At 35.0% G+C, this 21,698-nt stretch overlaps 2 protein-coding genes across 2 annotated transcripts; both read left to right on the forward strand.

The window, feature by feature from the left end:
* The first annotated feature begins 2,942 nt into the window (after positions 1-2,942).
* On the forward strand, positions 2,943-6,329 carry LOC128997500 (uncharacterized). The gene has a single exon (XM_054423139.1). The coding sequence runs from the start codon at positions 2,943-2,945 to the stop codon at positions 6,327-6,329; it is 3,387 nt and encodes a 1,128-aa protein (XP_054279114.1).
* Positions 6,330-6,340: 11 nt separating this feature from the next.
* Positions 6,341-13,654, forward strand: LOC128997501 (mucin-2-like). Its single transcript, XM_054423140.1, has 4 exons — positions 6,341-6,394; positions 8,075-8,254; positions 10,071-10,256; positions 11,254-13,654. Exons 1-4 carry the CDS (start codon positions 6,341-6,343, stop codon positions 12,724-12,726), a joined length of 1,893 nt encoding a protein of 630 aa, XP_054279115.1. The 3' UTR covers positions 12,727-13,654.
* The last annotated feature ends 8,044 nt before the right edge of the window (positions 13,655-21,698 follow it).

A 21,698-nucleotide genomic window follows, 5' to 3' on the forward strand; every position in this document is an offset into this window, starting at 1 on the left:
TTATAAGTGTATGTGTGAATTTTGATTTATTGTTGATACTAGGCCTACTGTCATTTATTGATCATAACGTAATTTGTTATTGACCTTGCAAATTTTTATTTGTTTTTATTTCTCATTTAATTATATTTCACATTAATATGCTAACTCCTCTTGTGATCATAAATGCTGATTGTGTTTAAACAATTGTTTATTATTAGTTGTTCTCTCGTGTAATACATTTAATCCTTGACCGCTAATTACAAAATATTTAGTGGCCCTTTCACTATTGACGTTTCTTGTTTGTTTTGTTTATTCTCTTGTCTCTGAGTAATCATATTATATACTTGTTAGGTGCATTTTGTTGTTCTGTTAAACAGTTAATTAATAGGAATCAACTGATTTAACTTCACTGTTGTAAATGACCTAATTTTGTATTTGTATATTTTGTTAATTATTGTTCTATCGTCAAATTACTTATTTAGTTAATTGAACTTAAGTAGTTTATGATCTATCTATTTATAGCACACTTTATTTATTACCGATCACTGAGATCATAACACGCTGTGAGCGCAGCTGATTTCCGTTCATAGCCTCTCTAGGTCAGCTGTTTCAGTTAGTCAGCTGATAGTACAAAGCCAAACGGTTCATTGTGAAACATCCGGAGCCGACTCAAACTACGGCATTCCATTTAAAAGCCGTACAGCTCTATAAATCCTCTGATATTTTATTTTCGCTCCTCTAAATATTCGTTTGGCAGCTCTTGAACACAAATAGTGTCCACTTAACAATATTGAATAGTTGTTAATTTTTCATTTATGTTTTCTATTTGTCACTGATTGTACATAAAAGAGGCTAACGTAAAACATTTTTATAGGCTAACCACTGTGTATAAATACGTTTGAATACAAAACAAACCATTAGAGTAATACATTTATCCACTATTGTTATGTATTGTTGAAACTAACTTTTCTTTGTTAACAACATTGTTTATCATTTATTCATGTTTAATGCTTATCATAACTTTTTTCTTTTATGGTTTCATCATTGTAGATTTTTTTTGAACTTATTGTAAGGTAATTCATAATCTAAACAATGCCTGGACCAATCAAGTTTTCCACGTATGAACGCTCCACTGCTTTAATCAAAGCAAGGTTTGAGAAAATTCTCACTGCAGTAGAAGCTGTAGCTAATCTACCCCCTCCTCTCAGCCAGGTCAACTTAAGAACCTTAAGTAGTTATGCAAAAGAAATAACTAAAAAACGTGCTGACTTTGAAGGTAACCTTCAAAGAGTTCTTGAAGGTTTGGCCCCTGAAGAAGCTCCAACCTCACGACTGTCTACTGATCAAGATGATATCAACGATGTTTATATCAAAATTCAAAGCATTATTGAATCCTTGAATCCAATTGACGAACCACGCACCCCTTCTGCACATAGCGAGCCAGGTTCAATTTTTACTCATGCGTCAGTAAATATTAGGCTCCCGAAGCTGGAACTAAAACACTTTGATGGCAATCCATTACAATGGGTTAGTTTTATTAACCTCTTTGACTCTAGTGTACATAAAAATGTGAGTGTGTCTAATGTGGCCAAATTTCAGTACCTTTTAAGCGTTGTGTCGGGTGAACCCCTCAGCTTAATTAAATCCCTTAACATCACTACTGCGAACTACTTAGTTGCTTATCAACTCCTTCGTGACCGTTATCACAACACAAGGCGGCTCACCACACTGCACTTAAACCAGATAATGGACCTGCCTAACATTACCTCTGGTTCTCTCCATCAACTTAGGGGATTCATAAACTTGTTCTATGAACATAGTGAGGCCCTTAAAGCCCTCGATTGTGATGTCTCATCTAACTCTAACCCTTTACTGTCAGCATTGATATTGCGTAAGATAGACTCGGACCTTCGCAAAAAACTTGAAGCTTATAGGTCTACTCAAGACCATGAAGCACACACTCTGCCGGAAGTGACGGAAATTATAAAATTCCTCAATATAGAATGTGATCAAGTGGAAGACGCTGGTTTGCACCTAACTCACTCTTCTATTAAGACTTATTGTGGTCAACCCTCTAAATTCAAAGGCACAAAGTCGGTCAAATTCTCCTCTGACCGTCCCAGCAAGACTGTGGCTATGCTTACCACTCACAAGACGCAATCGTCTACCTCTTGTTTTGACTGTGGTAAACCAGACCACAAAATTTATGTTTGCCCTTCCTTTAAGGGTAAAACCCCTCAACTACGATATCAAATCGTAAAAAAGGAGAACAGATGCATCTCTTGTCTCGGCTACCATGATAGCAAATTATGCAAATCTCAGGCTACTTGCTACATTTGCCATAAAAGCCACCATAGCTTGTTGCACGCGCACTTTCAACAACCCTCAGCTGACGTTAAACCTCATAAGGTACCTAAAGATAATCTCTCTCCCGCTAAAGTAGCTACAGCCATGACTTCTCAATCTCAGTACAGTTGCGAATCCACTGTGCTCTTAGGTACTTTGTTAGTACAATTGACCTCTCCTCAAGGTACTACTCACGTCTTCAGGGCTCTCTTAGACTCGGGAAGTATGTGTAATTTTATTTCTGAGCGTGCTGCTCAATTGCTGGGTGTCAAGCGCACACATTCCTCTGTTCAAATAACAGGTATTGCTCAAACGGCTACTTCTACCCGAGGACTGACACAATTGACCTTAACCACTCTCTCAGGCCTCACCATGGTAACTCAGCACCCCTTCCTCATTTTAGATAGGATTTCTATGGATTTACCCAGAGCAAAACTGACCCCGGAAGTGTTCCACAAAGCCAAAGCCTACACACTAGCTGACCCTACGTTCCACTTACCTAGTAGTGTAGATGTTCTGTTAGGTGGAAGTTTATCCCACAGTTACTCACCAACGAAAGTCACTCGCTTGGTCCCAACCTCCCCCATGCTGTAAGCAGCCATTTTGGATTCATCATAATGGGACAAGCACCATGTACATCAATCACTCCTCTTTCAGCACATTATTCTGTATCCATGCTCTCTGTCAATGACACAGAGTTACACAACTCGTTGCAAAGGTTCTGGTTGCAGGAAGAACTACCTCCATGCAATAAACGCACAGCGGAAGAAGAACTTTGCGACAAACATTTTGACGCCACTCACGCTAGAGATTCAGACGGACGTTACATTGTCAGTCTTCCATTCAAACAGGCTCACCCCCCTCTTGGAGCTTCTAAGCTTGCTGCGGAGCGTAGATTTCGCACATTGGAACACAAATTCCGATCTCAGCCTAATTTCTCGGAACTTTATCATGAGTTTATGAGTGATTACCTTTTAGCAGGTCACATGGAAAAAGTTTCTACCATTGACTTATCTCAACCTCATTATTTCCTCCCTCACCATGGGGTACTAAAGGAAACTAGCAGTACCACAAAGCTACGCACAGTTTTTGATGCTAGTGCGCAGACTAGCACAGGTATCTCTCTAAACGACGTCCTTCTCACTGGACGAAAACTCCAAACAGACATTTGTGACATTTTACTTAATTTTAGAGTCCATAATGTTGTTTTTACCTGTGACATACGGCAAATGTACCGACAAATTCGAGTCCGCCCAGAAGACCAGAATTTTCAGCTGATCCTATGGCGTGAAGACCCCTCTCACGAGCTTGACATCTACAAGTTGACAACAGTGACCTACGGCTTAAATAGTTCCCCCTATCTTGCCATAAAGACCTTGGGACAACTGGTGAAGGATGAAGGTGAAACTTTCCCTGACGTAGCCAGAATCATCATCTCTCATTCCTATGTTGATGACATCATCACAGGCTCCGTTGACGAAGAATCAGCCCTCCAACTCAAGGGTCAACTCATCGCCCTCCTGAAGAAAGGTGGATTCGAACTCCGGAAGTGGTCGTCAAATTCTCCTCGCCTACTGGAAGCAGTTCCAGAAGATCATCGTGAGACACCTGTCTTTTTGCAAGATCCAGAGCAACCTCATTACTCCATCTTAGGACTACACTGGTCACCTACTACGGATTCCTTCTCCTATCACTTGGACCTACCCTCCGGCGCTTGTACTAAGCGTCAACTACTCAGCAACATCGCAAGGATTTACGACCCTTGTGGTTTTTTAGCACCCATAACAATGTGGTGCAAATGTTTAATGCAACTCCTGTGGACCCAACAACTGGGATGGGATGAGCCCATATCCAGTGACCTCGCCGACAAGTGGCATCCTTTTGTATCAGAATTATCAGAAATTTCTCAGATTAATATACCTCGTGCATTCCATTTTTCTGAATCCCGCAGCATGGAGTTGCATGGGTTCTCAGACGCCTCAGAGCGAGGCTACGCAGCCGTGGTATATACTCGCTGTTTCACCTCTAATAACACAGTCATAGTCAGACAAGTTATTGCTAAAACCCGTGTGGCCCCACTCAAAAAGGTCACTCTCCCCAGACTCGAGCTATGTGCCGCTCATTTATTGGCACAATTAACATCACATTGTTTGTCAATTTTTTCCAAACACTATACATTCTCATCACATCACTTGTGGTGCGATTCAACTGTGACGTTGACATGGCTGCAAACTCCCCCCTATCAATTGAAAACTCACGTTGCCAACCGTGTTGCGCAAACTCAGGAATTGGTTCCGGCAAATTGGTGGCGACATAGTAGCAGCGCAGATAACCCCGCAGATTGCGCTTCCCGTGGAATACTTCCATCACAACTCTCCAAACACACTGTGTGGTTCAACGGTCCATCATGGCTTCAGCTGCCACATGATGATTGGCCGAAACCTAAATTCAGTCCTATTGACCTTGACGAATTAACGGATCTCAAAGCACAACCTCTTAAAGTATTGACTGTTGTACATCAACCCGAATGGGACCTTCTTAGCAAATTTTCCTCCTGGGACAAACTTGTTCGCGTAATGGCTTACGTCATCCGCTTTGTAAATAATTGCAGACATGTTGATAGATCAAAAGATAGTTTATCCTCCAGTGAACTAAAAGATGCAACTAACTTCATTGTGAAAAATATCCAGCAAACCCACTTCAGTGACGATATTAGTGCCATTAAAGAAGGACAATTGTGTTCCCCCAGACTCCGGCGATTGTCTCCTTTTATCGACCAATCTGGTCTACTCCGTGTCGGAGGTCGACTCAATCGTGCTCCTATCGACTATGATGCCAAGCACCCCCTCCTGTTACCCAAAAATCACCATGTAGTAAATCTCATAATCAACTATTACCATAAGAAACATCTCCATTCCGGTCCTCAGTTGACACAAGCTTTACTTAACCAACACTTTTGGTTCCTCTCTGCCCGAAGTGTGATACGCTCCAATATACTCCGGTGTGTTACATGTTTTAAACACCGCCCAACAAATAAAACTCCTCTCATGGGTGATCTCCCTACTTCTCGTTTCAATCCCTCTCGACCATTTCTTCATACTGGAGTGGATTATGGTGGTCCGTTTAGTGTCAAGATTCATAATCTGCGAGGCAACAAGACCATTAAGACATATTTATGTCTCTTTGTCTGTATGGCGACTAAAGCTGTGCATCTCGAGGTCGTCACAGATTTAACCACTGATGCATTTATCGCATCCCTCACCAGATTTGTGTCTCGCCGTGGACTCTGTACAGACATCTACAGTGATTGCGGGACTAACTTTGTTGGCGCTAATCACGTACTAACTCGTATTGTGCAGGATGCAATAAAATCCTCTCAAGCTCGCAACGACATTCGTGCATTTGCTCTGCAAAATTCTATCAACTTTCACTTCAATCCTCCAGCTAGTCCCAATTTTGATGGACTCTGGGAATTGGCTATTAAAAACGCCAAATACCACCTAAACCGTGTAATTGGTGAACATATACTCACATTGCCAGAACTCATGACCTTGATCACTCAGGTGGAAGCCATGCTTAACTCACGCCCCCTAACACCTCTCTCTGCGGATCCTTCCGATCTCACCGCCTTGACCCCTGGACACTTCCTCATTGGTGCCCCCCTTGTAGCTGTCCCTGAAGTGGATCTCCAGGATCGTCCAGACAACCGCCTACGCCATTGGCAAATAGTCCAAGCTCTCCATCAACGTATTTGGAAAATATGGCATGCCGAATATTTGCATACGCTGCAACAACGGGGAAAATGGACTACTCCTTCTCCAGGGCTTCATGTTGGAGACCTCATCCTACTTCAAGAGTCATCACCCCCCCTTCAGTGGCCCCTGGGACGCATCACCGCAACACATCCCGGAGACGATGGTATAGTGCGTGTGGTGGACGTGCGCACCAACCAGGGTACATATCGAAGGCCTGTCTCAAAGGTCTTCCCTCTTCCCATAGACTAAGTGTCTTAGACATGCCGGCTTGTAGACAATCATTTGTTGAAGCCTACAATGCTTCAAGGCGGCCGGTATGTTCAGTACAGTTCTGTAAATAGCGTAATTAGTAGTCTCATCATCAATCATTAATTTTATTAACATTTAATTAACAGTGTGCATAGGGTTTAATATTTATTTGTATATTAGATACTTATTTTAAGTCTGTAAAATGTACTCTACTCTACTCACACACACACACACACACCACGGCAATTCCCCTCCCCCACATTCTCCTTAAAATCATACTATCATCATACATCATACATGACTCATACATGATCTACATGAATCATACATGACTAGTACGTGTTCTATCTCTGTCTCTTTCCCTCTCATGGAAAATTCAAATTTCCCCACCATGATTTTGTTCAGTTAGCGTCTAAAACCTTCCTCGATCGGACCTATGTGCCGCACCGCGCCGTTTGTCTGGCAATCTCTCGGTCTTTTGACCACCTCGTGGTGGAAGTGTCCCCACTTGAAAAACTATCTCTTAATCAGTGAATAATAGTACTAAATTTCCCATTTCGAAGTGTGTAGTGCATCTGAACTTCCAGATCTTCTTGTGTGTCCCTCTGGTGAGCTCACCCAATCCCCATTCCCCCTGTTACCTTCCAATGTTGGATTTTCTTATTGAAAGGTATGTGACATTGTTTTTTTCTACTCTCTATTAACTCTCATATCGAACACCAGCCATAGTAGCTTTGTGGATAACGTTGACAAATGGTTAAATTAAATTAAGACGTTATTAAGGTTCTTAGAAACAGAGGAATATGTAAAAATATAAAAAAAAACTTTTTGTTTAATTATTTTGTTCAAAGTCTATTGGAAATGTACCTTTTGTGGTGTTTGAATAAAAAAGGGGTTACAAAACATAACTGTGATATTTGAATATCTGATTAGGTTAATCTGATTAGGTTCTGATAATATCTGATAATCTTCTAAAATTGGTAATTTGTGGCTTTTTTGTGTCATCGCTTGATCATTTATAAATAAAGGATTTAAATACATTTCATAATTAAAAATTAGTCCAAAATGATAATTAAGACGAAATATTCTTATTTTATATACACATAAAGAATTAGTCCCTCAAAATTGTTTTAACTTATCCTCGATTATTTAAGAATCAGACAAATATTAGGTAAGTTGAGAAATCAATCGAAATAACATACTTGATAATATGACTTGCTAAGAAATTATAAATTCGATTTGCTAGAAGTGTTTAAGTTATCATTGTATTATTATATTCAAGCCGTGCAAGCTGTTAAGCGATTTGTCCAATTAAACATTAGGGTCTATTAAGCGTGTGACGTCACAATCACGGTAGATATCTGAACGTCACTAAAAGATAAGTGCAGAACAATTAAGCGTTGATAATCAGCAGCTATTAAAACTAAAATATTAACTATTAGAGTTACAGTTGTGATTAAATTGTGAGGCCAACATGGGGAAGACGCATTTAGCTGTTTTATTTTCATCACTTGTAAAGGTAAGCTTTTTGTTTATATTCGTAAGAACTCTGTCTTATCACATGACGTATGTTTTTTTAGCTCTGTTGCCCATGATTTAGGTTGTTTCTGTAACCTTAAAAATATAGCTTAAAATCCTTGAATACAGGTAAACGATAAAAAATAACAAATAACATACTTTTTACCTGAAAAGCTTGATGATATTTTAAAGACAACATCAACCATCAATCATCAATGATGTTACAGGTTAGCTTTTGTGGTCCGCCCGTGCTTTGTCCTGCAGGAGAATACTTTGCAGAGCCACAAGATTGTCGCTTATTTTACCAATGTGACCATGGGAGGCCAGTGGCCAAAAGATGTGGTCCAGGAACTGTGTGGAACCAAGAACTTTGGGTGTGTGACTGGCCATCGAATGTAGACTGCGGGGTTAGTACCATAATTTCCTAAATTCAACGAAAAACTATCACTGTCCGTTTGTAAACTTTTTAAAATTACTTGGGAGTATTGCTAACTAAGGCATCAGTTGTATTGAATTCTTATAAGTGTAGCTCATTATGTTTATGTTGTTTTTTAGGCTGATTGAGAGTGATCGGGGACAGAAGTTATTGCTGCCAGTTTTCGATGCTAGACATTTTGTGTTCATGTCTGTCAAAGTAATAATACCGTAGCTTGACAATCTTTTGAGCGAAAGCTTGTAACAAAGTCGTAGAAACATTCATCTGTATTACAAACTTTTGAATGTTTTTTAACATAATATTAAAAATTTAATAGCAGCTCAAAGTACTACAAACACAACAAAATACAACACAACACGTGTGCTACGTAACGAGGCCAGGAAATGTGCGTTTATGGCACTCACGTAAATCCCGTGCTCGACCTGCATTGCATGGGAACTACTCAAAAGAAAATACTTTTACATTGAAATGGTAACCATACGAATGTTGGTATTTTATGACAAGTATGAATGTAGATGAGTGTAGGATGAGATTTTGTATTCTTGTTACTGAATAAAGCCGACATTTTCACAGCTGTTAATTAATTGCCCATACAGTAAGAGACAACTAAGGGACCTACGGTTTTTAGTGGAATCCGAGATACATTTTTGCCTTGTAATTGGTTAACGAATTGGCCTAACTATCAGGATAGTACTGTGAAAAGTCTTAGTACTCACTAGTGTGGACCTTAATCCACACCAGGGATCACATACACATTGAATGCCTATAAATATCCACAATTCATGACCTTCTACTGTATTAGCAACTATCATGCTCATACCGTCAACTCCCTAATAAGTCGCGTATGTTCCTTTTAGCTATACTATCATTAGCAAATTTACAAAGTAAGTAAAATGCACCATTTTTCATCAATTAACCATTTAAACATGAAATAGAACCACTTTAAATTATACCTGTTTTTGCTTTCATTGAGCAGCATGTTTAAAGCAATTTCTCTGTACTTAACCATGTATGAAACATTCACCTTACCATGTAAAAATTCACAATATTCTCTATAGTTATGCATCTTTTACTGTCAATGACCAAAATACCCTCTATAATACTGCGGTCTTTGGATGATTTGCCAATCCAAGTGAATCTAGTTTAAACTGCTAGCAATCAAATGAATAGAAAAAAAATATTTGTGGCGGTGTGCAAATTTATAAGAACGGGACAAGTAGTTTTGTTTAAACGTACTGCTAAACTATCCGCCAAATCTACCATACTCCAGCTAAATAAAAAAAACATTACACGAAAGAAGCTGGCTTATTGTTTGTTATGTTGACAAAATAGTAACTTAATTGTATTATTACGGCTAGAACAGGCTCTCTTTTATTAACAAGCGTCATTGTATTCGTGTTTTTCCACTCCTAAACTGCGACAACGTGTAAATGTCAGAAACTCAGTAAACTCTAATGAGGTTGTAACCTGTTGACAGTTCTCATGTACTTTATAACAATTGTCGTTAACTGTAATTTATTTACCCACCATAATATGCTGTAAAAATTTTTTTAATGATTTTGTGCAAAATAAATCTATTTCATTTATGTATGTTTTGCTAGAGGGGTGAGACTTCAAGTTCAATATAATAAAAATATTAATTTATATATTTTTTGATTTAAGTTAAGAACCAGTTCGGGAATGAAATGCTTTTACTCTATCATTTTAAGAATTCAGGGGTATTAGTGCACAACATATTTTAATGAGACTTTAAATTTTTTGAAAGAGAATATGAACCCGTTTTTCAGATACGAAGCCAAAAACTCCCCGAAGGATGTCCTGACAATTTACACTTCTTAGATCATGATAGATGTCCTAGTAGCACTTACTATCGATGTGAGAAAGGCGTTGCTACTAAGAAGCTATGCGATAACGGAGGAGTATTCAACACCAAGAATTGCCAATGTGACTCATACCTCAACCTTAACTGCATGGTAAGTGACATTACATTTTAATGACAGTATGATATTTAAAATAAAAGTTCGACAGTTCTCTGTCTCTTATTTTAAGGGGCGGTTTTTTTTTATTTTGATATAAAAGATGATTTTTACCCAAACGTAAATACAAAAGATTACACTAGTTGATTATTTCATTTACTTTGTATGTGCTTCATAAACGCATTGATTTAGTTAATATCTGTTATAAAATATATATTATGGCAATTAGGGCGCAGTTCCGCAGAAAATATGACATATTTATCGGAAAAATATAAACATAAATTTATTTATGATAGGATTCAATATAAATATTGCATTAAATTTAATTTTACCATATGATACACAGAAATAAAAACAATAACAAAAACATGTATAATGTTCCTTTATTTCATCCGTAGTTGTATTTTAAATTTGTACGGCTAAGAATGGAAGAAACTATAAAATTTTAAACCTTATGCGGTAAATTAATATGTTTCAATTATTGTTTGGTTTGTTCACTTTCAAAAAATAAATTTCTTTTTTCTCTGAATATTCATAGTTTTGAATAAGTAAAACGTAAACAATTCACCTAATTTGATGTTAACATAAAAAACTATATTGTACAAACGATATATTGAACCGAATCGAAATCGAAATTGTGATATTTAGACCGATGAAATATCATCGGTTCTGTGCGAAACTGTACCCGGTAAAGAAGAAAAATGAATTGACCTTAATGAGTAAGATAAATAGACCGATCCTTCTACGAGAAAGTGGCACACAATAAAATTCAAACTGTGAATAGGTAAACAATTAAGATATATTTTTTTTTAACTAACATAAAAAAAAATTATAAATAGATTAATTGGCACACTCTAATAAAAGAAAAAACAATTGATACACTCTTAAATTTAGGAAATGAGTTTTCATTTAAATTAGATTTGATATAAAGATTAACATTTTTCACGTTATAAACTGCACAATATACACAATATACCTTGTGTGTTATTTGCAGAATATGCCTTCACGTTGTGAATTCAATTCTACACCATCCTTGTCGCCGGTAACCACGCCTCTGGTTGAGAAAAATACTAAAACCACTCCAAGAACAACTACGAAACCAACAATCAGAACACCAGCTACTAGTCCCACTACAATGGCTTCCTTGTCGACAACAATAAAACCTGAAGTAAATAAAGTGCCGCATCCAACCACGCCCATAGTTGGCATTAATACTAAAACCACTCCAAGAACAACTACGAAACCAACAATCAGAACACCAGCTACTAGTCTCACTACAATGGCTTCCTTGTCGACAACAATAAAACCTGAAGTAAATAAAGTGCCGAATACAACCACGCCAATGGTTGGCATTAATACTAAAACCACTCCAAGAAAAACTACGAAACCAACAATCAGAACACCAGCTACTAGTCTCACTACAATGGCTTCCTTGTCGACAACAATAAAACCTGAAGTAAATAAAGTGCCGCATCCAACCACGCCCATTGTTGGCATTAATACTAAAACCACTCCAAGAACAACTACGAAACCAACAATTAGAACACCAGCTACTAGTCTCACTACAATGGCTTCCTTGTCGACAACAATAAAACCTGAAGTAAATAAAGTGCCGAATACAACCACGCCAATGGCTGGCATTAATACTAAAACCACTCCAAGAAAAACTACGAAACCAACAATCAGAACACCAGCTACTAGTCTCACTACAATGGCTTCCTTGTCGACAACAATAAAACCTGAAGTAAATAAAGTGCCGCATACAACCACGCCTATGGTTAAGATGAATACTAAAACCACCCAAGGAACAACTACGAAACCAAAAATCAGAACAACAGCTACTAGTCTCAAAACAATGGCTTCCTTGTTGAAAACAATAAAATCTGAAGTAAATAAAGTGCCGCGTCCAACCACGCCTATGGTTAAGATGAATACTAAAACCACCCAAGGAACACCTACGAAACCAACAATCAAATCACCAGCTACTAGTCTCACAACAATGGCTTCCTTGTTGAAAACAATAAAATCTGAAGTAAATAAAGTGCCGCGTCCAACCACGCCTATGGTTAAGATGAATACTAAAACCACCCAAGGAACACCTACGAAACCAAAAATCAGAACAACAGCTACTAGTCTCAAAACAATGGCTTCCTTGTTGAAAACAATAAAATCTGAAGTAAATAAAGTGCCGCGTCCAACCACGCCTATGGTTAAGATGAATACTAAAACCACCCAAGGAACACCTACGAAATCAACAATCAGAACAACAGCTACTGGTCTCACAGCAATGGCTTCCTTGTTGAAAACAATAAAACCTGAAATAAATCAAGTGCAGCATACAACCACGCCTATGGTTAAGATGAATATTAAAACCACTCAAGGAACCACTATGAAACCAACAATCAGAACAACAGCTACTAGTCTCACAACAATAGCTTCCTTATTGAGTACAAAAAAACCTGAATAGCATGAAGTCCTACGTCAAACCACTCCAATGATTGATAACTAAAACCACCCAAGGAACAACTATAGGTTTATATTAATACTATTAATATTACTGTGTGACCATGGATACGATACAAAAAATTTACATTTCTATATATATTTTCATGTAACCATATCGAAAATGAAAACAAATGTTTAGGTTTTGAAACTATAAAAGGTTTTAAAATTTAGGGTCAACAGCTTAATCACCTTTACGGCAGTATCATTTTCTCATACTAAATCTCAAATTTAGTAGGTAAATAGTTCGTGTAATGACCCAAAGAATTGCCCCTTCTACCAACTGAATTCAGAACTCGATATGACAGTGATATCTACATAGTTTGAAGGAGTTTTATGAAAATGTTTACCTTGGTCCGTGATTTAGTAATTAGCAAATGACCATTATTATTTTAAAACATTCTACTAAACCAACATAATATTTTTTATGCTGCAAAAGATGATTTTGCCTATGGTTAATATTGAGGGACAACAATCAAGAGGACTTTAGTATAATTAATAAAGTAATAAATTATGTGCAGAGGAAAAACACAATTTATATTATTTTACGATGGTAATCGCGTGTTACGTTGGTGTCGAAAGACGATCGAAAGACGACTTTGGGTGGATACACTATCTAAAATAAAGGTAGCTGCACAAATATGAATAAGGCTAAAACGCCAATCAAGTTTCACCTAAAAAAGACCTCAAATTACACTCGTTAATTAAACCATACATGGCATGTAAAAGTATATTCTTTACGATCTTAACGTATTTAAACATACAGGGTTATCAACATATTAATACGTTAAGCTGTAAGCGGGCTTTTAGGTGATTTGGTTCGAAATTCACTTACACCACTAACTTAGCATACATTTGTTTAGAGTTCATTGTTGAAACAAGCAAATATTTACAATTAATTTAAATTTGTTGAATTCGATATGAATACAATTTTACAGATTATAATTTGACTTTCTAGTTTATAGGTTTAAAGATGTTGGCTTTAAATGTATCGGTTGTGTTAAATTATATATCCAATTTAAATGTAATATTAAATTGATATCACATTTATATTTTAGTTCTAATTTTAATCACATTTGAAATCAATTTTAATATTGAACCACATTATTAATCTCTTTAAAAGCGCTTTATAAACAGCACCAAATAAATGGGTTAAGTGTAAAAAAAGTCTAACTTTTCTGTCCAAATAAATAATTGGTTTCATAAGGACCAGTATGTATCTTGGGTCTTTACGAATTAATAATTATAATAAATTTCCACAAATAACCAAAAACTCAAGATTGGTTACGCATGGTTTTATAATTTTTTATTAGGATACAAACCGAGCCGCGGGGTGGACCCAATACTCTTAGATAAATGAAAACTATCTGTCTAGGAGACACTGCACCCATGTGAATTTGTCCCACCAAGTCGAAGCTTATTGGAATTCCAAAGCTCCTATGGAATAAACATTATAAAACTGAATAAATATAAATTGTTTATATGGTTTATTGAATGCATAAAACGGCTGTGCTTTGTTAGTATTTTTATTTCCATACATGCCTTTTAAAGAACATGTATGTCGCCAAGAAAAAAGTAGTTATTTTAAAATTGTATCAGCATTTTGTAATATATTATTTTAAATTTACAACCTGCCTCAATTCCTAGTAACGTTTAAAACCAACTTTAAGGCAAGTGTATGAGAGTTCATTTTCCTACTACTGGATATTGATGATTTCAATAATTGTATTAACTGTCACCTTGTTCAATATCTTTTGATTCTTCTTATGACATCCGGGTCGTGACGACGGTCACATCATCAGATCGATTCTCGTAGAACGATTCGTGAAGTACACGTAAAATTCATTTATACATATAAATATTTATTATTTGTATACTTTATGTTTTATAACAATTGTAAGAACCTAGTTTAATCAGGACATATTTATTATAACCGATAAATTGGAAGCCACCATCTTATAAAATTTAAATTTGAAAATAAAATTATAAAATGTGACATCTTATTCGTAACAAATTCCAAATATTAGTATTAATTAATATAATTTGTTATTTTTTAACAATTAGTTCTGACCTAATGTATGCTAAGTTAGTGGTGTAAGTACATTTCGAACCAAACCACTCAAAAACTCGCTTAGAACTTAACGTAATAATGTGTTGCTAGCCAAGTAGTTTTAAATACGTTAATATAAAAGATATAATCTTTTTTACTTGTCATAGTGTTATTATTTGAGGTTTTTATGAGGCACTTGATTGGCGTTTCAGTCTTATCCAGATTCGTTCAGCTACCTTTCTTTTGGATATTAAAACATGATAGTGTTATCTACCCAAGGTCACCGATCGTGTTTTGCCAACAAACGTAACACGCACGTTAATACGCGCATTAAATAATATAGATTTGGTTTTTTTCTCTGCACATGGTTTATTGTTTGTTTATTATAATAAAGTCCACTTATTTTCTGTCTCCAAAACTTACCCATAAGCAAAATTATCTTTAAATGTAATAGTATATTTCGTACCTAAGGCTGGAAAGGAGGTTTTGCCGGCTCGAGATAGTTTTGAAGTTCGATACAAAGTCGAGAATCATGGTCTGTGGTACGAACGCTATTTTTCACCACATTATACCTGTTACATTACCAATATTCACCACAATAATAATGCACACTGGTAGTCAACACAACTACATATTTAAAGGTTATGTGAAGAAATATTTTGAGGAATCAGCAACAATCTATCTATATATTAATAGGCAAGCATGTTTCTTTAAAACCTTTTTTCTCAGCTCGTGTGCATCGCAGGGAAAATCTACGCATACTGTTGGAAAGATATTTTCCTGTAGATGTGCAGAATGCCTTTAAAAGTTAAAGTAGGCTAACAAATAAGCACAAAAAATTAATTTGAAAACTTCAAAAAATTAACATGGACCATATGGGTTGCCATGATGGTGACGAAATAACAACAAAATGTAAACAGAAAATCAAAACAAATGGAAGAAATTCCAATCACATGTTTTATTTACAGTGTGGGGAGAAAATAGAGAAGTCTGTACATTATATTTTTGGTCGAGTTTCGACCACAGGACGATCACTAGTAATAATAAATAGTTGCTAGGCAGCGGTGACAATAAAACAGCTCAATTGCAATGCTATGGATACTGATGGGTAATTAATATGCATTTATGTTTTAAGAAGGTAAGAGGACAGCTGATTTTGCGGCCCTAGGGATTTACAAACCTTTTCGGACCCCAAATGACGATGACAGCTGGCATGGCCAGCAAAACGTATCTTTCAGCCACCAATTAACGTATGTAAAACAGCTAAAACATCATAATGGTGAAAAATATATTATGTTGGCTCAGTAGATTGTTATAAAATAACTAATGGTCACAACCTAATTACCAAAGCACGGACCATGGTAAACATCCACCTCAACAAATCACAGCCTGTGTCGAGTCCACAATTCAGTTGGTAGGTGGTGAAATTGCATTAAGCATTAGGTCATTACATGTACTATTTACTGAATGTGAGATTTAGCTTGTGAAAATGGTGCTAGATGATTAACCTTTTGACCTTGACCTTTAAACCCTCTTATAGTTTTAAGACCTTAATTTTTTTCAAAATGGTTGCATGAAACTATATAAAGCAATGGAAATTTTTGCGTCGTTTTCGAAGGCACACAGTAATATTATTTTGTTGTGCTAGCAATTCCTTGTATGATGTATCATTCATGCCACCAAAGAAACACATTCAAGTAACAATTATAGAAATTAATATCCCTATTTAAACTTTTATAACTTTGATTTTACAAATATCCCCAATTACAAAAAGTATGTAAGCATGTATAAGAACGTACGGTGTATAAGAAAAACAATATTTTTTTATTTTGTGGAAAGTTTTAAATGTTTAAAGCCACGCCGACATAAAACGTCCTTGTATGATTCACAAGAACGCTTTTTCTTATAAAATGTGTTCAAACAAGTTACGGTTAAAATCATAAAATGATCATGTTTATCACTTAGTAGTATAAGGGATTCAGTTAGGTTTCACACATGCATGTCCCATAATCCCTATCTCCACCAAAGGATATTAGAGACATTCACGTTAGACCACATAACCACAGCAACAGAGGCTTCATTATTAAACTTGTAGAACAATTAGTGAGGGATTTGTATAGTTCTAGCGTATCTTTGTCGCTTAATGCTGACACAAAATTGGAAATTTAAAAAATAACCTTTTATAATTTGTACACGAAATAGGGAAATAAATGCTTGTTTTAGTACACTTATAGAATATGTTTTTTTTTTGTTTTTACTTAAAAACGAAGGGAATTTATATCGAAAATTTATAAAATGTCTGAAACTATGAATCCAATTGAAATTCCTGTTATATATAAGAACGTAAATGCAAGTTTAACATTAGTGGACTGAGCATTGGCCACAGCAAGATCCATGAGATTAATTTTGAGCGTCCCAAACTCAAATAAGACTATTAAAGAGTAGAAACTTGCGAAGGTAAGTAGGCAAGGAGAGTGTAATGTCAATGGAATTATTCGCGAATAGGTTTTTTTTCAAAAACAGTATGCTTTGGTGATTTAAAGACCTGAGTTTGTGATCTATGTATATTGTGCAGAGGGAAAGGGTTCAAATCGAAAATAATCTGTAATTTTTACATTATTTTTGTTTAACCTTTTATATTTATTTTATATGAGCATTTGATATTTTTACCGTTACTAACATTTTCAAATTTCTTATAACTAACAATAATAAATAACGAAACATGGCTGCACCTGTATGATAATCAACTATCTGCAAGTTTGACAGGTGACATACCTTATCACACTGACTATCTTACATCACTCACTCAGTCAGAATGTTAAATGTGTCATAATAAAGAGGTAGGATAGTGATTATTGACTACTTGATTTCTACGCATAGATACCGATTAGGTCATAACATGTACTGCAACATGTACTGCCAGTGAAAACACCGTTTGTAGTGGCATTACTGTTGCAAAAAAATGTTACAGCATAGAAATGATTAGTTTTAATGTTTTTGTGATCGTTATTTAATGTTGTTTAAGATTTTATTAAGTATGCTATCCATTACGATTTGTAAAAAAGATGTTTCACGACGTTTCGGATCTTAAATCCGATCCCGTCCTCAGGTGAGATATAATTACACTGTGGTTGGCTGGTTTTGAGTATTTTTTAGTAAATTTGATAATATGACCAAAAAATACTCAATCCCGGCCAAAGCTGAAAACCACAATAAACCCGAATAGTCACAAAAAATAATTCCATAAAGCAATATAATTAAATTCTTTTTTGATCACTAGTTTGTTTAAAACCTTAACTTAAACATTGAGCGTTACTAACTACCATTAAGAGTTACACTTTTAATTACACTGTTCTTTGTTAATCTTAAACTTTGATTTAGGACGGTGTTACGAAGATTAATGGCTTATAGTTGTCACAGTAGAATGAATAATGTCTGCCTTACTTAATATTGTCCTGATAAAATTATTTTAAAACCTTAATTAATGGGGAAAATGGGAACGGTTGTCCTAAATGAAGTAATAAGGATTTGCTGACAATGGATCTGATGATGGATCTGATGATGGAGTGTCCTGGAAATTTTCGTCGTTATGTTTTTAAAATATTGTGAACCTAGTTTGAATATACGTATATAAATATTTTATTTTTTTTCGCAAGAAAATTATTTTTAAATATCATTGGGTTACAATAATCATTATAACAAAATTACAATTAAGCGTATGAGATAACTAGACACGCCTTATAAAATAATCGTCAAATAATCAACACTCTTGCATAATTTGTCTTCCATGTTGAGTGTTTAACTAAAAATCTAATACAACAACAAAGAACTCAGATAAGAAATTTAGCTAGGCCAATCTAAAGCACAGATTCAAATCAATTTATCTTTTTCAATTTTAATGAATCTCTATGGTTTATTACGCAATGAATTAAAAGCTATTGGTATTGTTCTTTTAATTATTTACAATGATTGGGTTATTGGGCTTTTTCAATTGGATAGATATGTGTAATCTAAAATATATCATAGCTCAAAACAATATCGTTATGAAAAAACCTACGCTTATCTAAAGTTTAGATTTAAGATTTAATAACCTCAAGAAACTGTCACTGTTCAATGTTAAAAAAAAAACATTTTCAAACTCTTACTATAATGATATGATCTGCCAGCTATTACAAAATAAATTAAAACACCATTCTCGTATCACAAATGTCACGAACGGATGTGCAGTATTTCAAACCACCAATATACTTAGCGGCTTGTATAAACATGTATCGATGTTTTTGGACACGAGGTTGATATGCAATTCGTGTCGGCTGTCAGCGATACAATATGTAAATGAACCACAAATAAATACAACGACTATAATTAGCCAAATCTGTACTCTATAGTCAGTATTTACTGTACATTATCAACTTTTTTCAGTATTGAATTCAATTGGATAAATAAAATAATCACATTTTAATTATAGAACAATAATATTTTACCCAGCAAAACTACCAAAACTACAATCTATTATTTACGAAAAAGTTTTAATTTTTACATAAATTACATTAAGTTGTAATAAATACGTGACAATAAAGTTTGCATTGGATTCAGCAGCGGTTGTTGACTAAAGTATACATTTTTCTTCTGTATTTGGATTATTATTTTTTACTTATTTTGTATGTCAAACCTTTAGATTTTAATCTTATTTGGTTTACATATTTTCTTATCTGCCATCTTACACTTCATCTTACTCTTATATTTAATTCGGAGGAAGTAATACTAGCCATATTACCATTGACTGTATATACTATATCATATTACCATTGACTGTATATACTATATAGTATATAGTAATACAGATAATAATGACTATTAAACTGGTATTTATAGTCAATGGTACTGCACACTACTTCAGCTTTGTTGCACCTTTAATAAACCCTGTACCTCACCTTTATAGTTACCTGTGTGTGTTGCACTTGTATATTACACATTACGCTGATGGGTATTATCACATAGAATAAAATCCACTGTCGAATTGTGGAATTTGAACCGGGGCCTCAAAACCGAACTAGCCCTACCAACTAGACCATCTGGCTGCCCCTAAAAGCGTTTACTGCATCTTTGTATGTTTTTTTATTTACAATATTTTTTGTGGGAATTGAATACTATGAAAAACCTTATTTTATATTGATATGGAGATATTTAATGGTTATAACGTGTAGCCAACAATCACGTCCCTACTCACTAGTAAATCTTTTGTCCTTTGTTTACAGACAGCAAAGATGTTAGATTATTCAGTTGTTTAAAAACATTTAGAAGATGGTATGCTTATTTCAATGGCAAAATTGTTTTGGCCCTAATTAATTTTCAAACTCGTTTTGATTGATTACTATTTTTTACCAGAAGGCTTACTAGTTTGTTTTAAACCTTTTGATATGTTCCCAAGAGGCTTTATATCACTACTAAACGTATTTATTACTTCAAAATATGATTTAAACCAGACATCAAGTGAGGTTCCCAAATTATCGTGTTATTTAACGTAAAAATTAAGAGGAATAAGATAAATATATATAAATGGTATATATTTAATTGTATATACCTCTTACTGAGGTTCAAGTGAATCGGAATGGTGTTGAGGTTTTTAAATAATTTGCTTACGCTTTTTAAGTTAACATTAATATTCCCTAATAAATTTATTTTTAAACCCATATTCAATCCTTAATGTTAAATGTATTTTAGACATAACAATAGTTTAACAAACGACATTATGATATGTTAAACAATAATATGACACACTAACCACGTTCAATTAACCTCTATAGAAGTTCCTCTCTTTTATAAATCATCTTCTTCGATTACTACTTTCGGCCTGTGAACCCATTCTCGTTTGTTTGTAGTCGACAAGTTAGCAGTTGTTGTGAGACTAGTAGCTGTTGTTCTGATTGTTGGTTTCGTTGTTGTTCCTGGAGTAGTTTTAGTATTTTTCTCAACCATAGGCGTGGTTACCGGTGCCAAGGATGGTGTAGGTTTGAATTCACATCGTGAAGGCATATTCTGAAAATAACTTAAAAGGTATTACACAGTTTATAAAGTGGGGATTAATAATCGCTTTTTTATTTAAATGAAAACTTACTTCTCAAATTTAAGAGTGTAGGTATAATGATTGTGTCCCTTTTATTAAGGACTAGCAACAGAGCCCGTTGTGGTTAAATACAACGGTCTCTAGTAAAATAATGGTTGTGAAATGTATACACCACTTTACTCACTAATATTATTGGTACAGATTAAGCACATAACATTAGAATTGCATACTTAACATAAGGAACTCACTTTGAACACAAATGCGTTAACAATGAAAATAAAAATCATATTTAATTGCATTTAATCAAAGAAAAATCAATTAAATAATAATATAACAATAAGCCGTTAAATTATTAACACATGTTTCGTATGTTTAGATTATGCATACTGGTAAACTAATTATTGCCATCCATAAAAATTGTTGGTTTTTTTTCCTAAGAGTTGGGTTAAAGGTCTTTTACCCGACCGATTTTCATAATTTTGGTCTTAAACTTAAGGTATGGACGCACCACAGATTTGCCATCAATCATCTGCGTTCATTTTGACGTATATTTCGAGTTATGCACAAAATGCGTCCCTGTACATTTGTTATGGGAGTTACATTTGGTTTTTTCATGTTTATTTGGCTCTTCTACCAGCCCGATTTTCATAATTTTGGTCTTAAAATAAAGCTATGCAAGCATATATTTGTCATCAAGCATCATTATTAATTTATCTAATGTATTACCATAGATTAAATATAATCTCTTAGGACATGTCCCCTAAGGGCAATATTGTATATATTATAATTTTATATTATATTATATTGTATTATTGTATAT

This window comes from Macrosteles quadrilineatus, unplaced genomic scaffold (assembly GCF_028750875.1).
Source record: "Macrosteles quadrilineatus isolate MER2022 unplaced genomic scaffold, UCM_ALF_1.0 Scaffold_6__1_contigs__length_79288215, whole genome shotgun sequence".
Lineage (NCBI taxonomy): Eukaryota > Metazoa > Arthropoda > Insecta > Hemiptera > Cicadellidae > Macrosteles > Macrosteles quadrilineatus.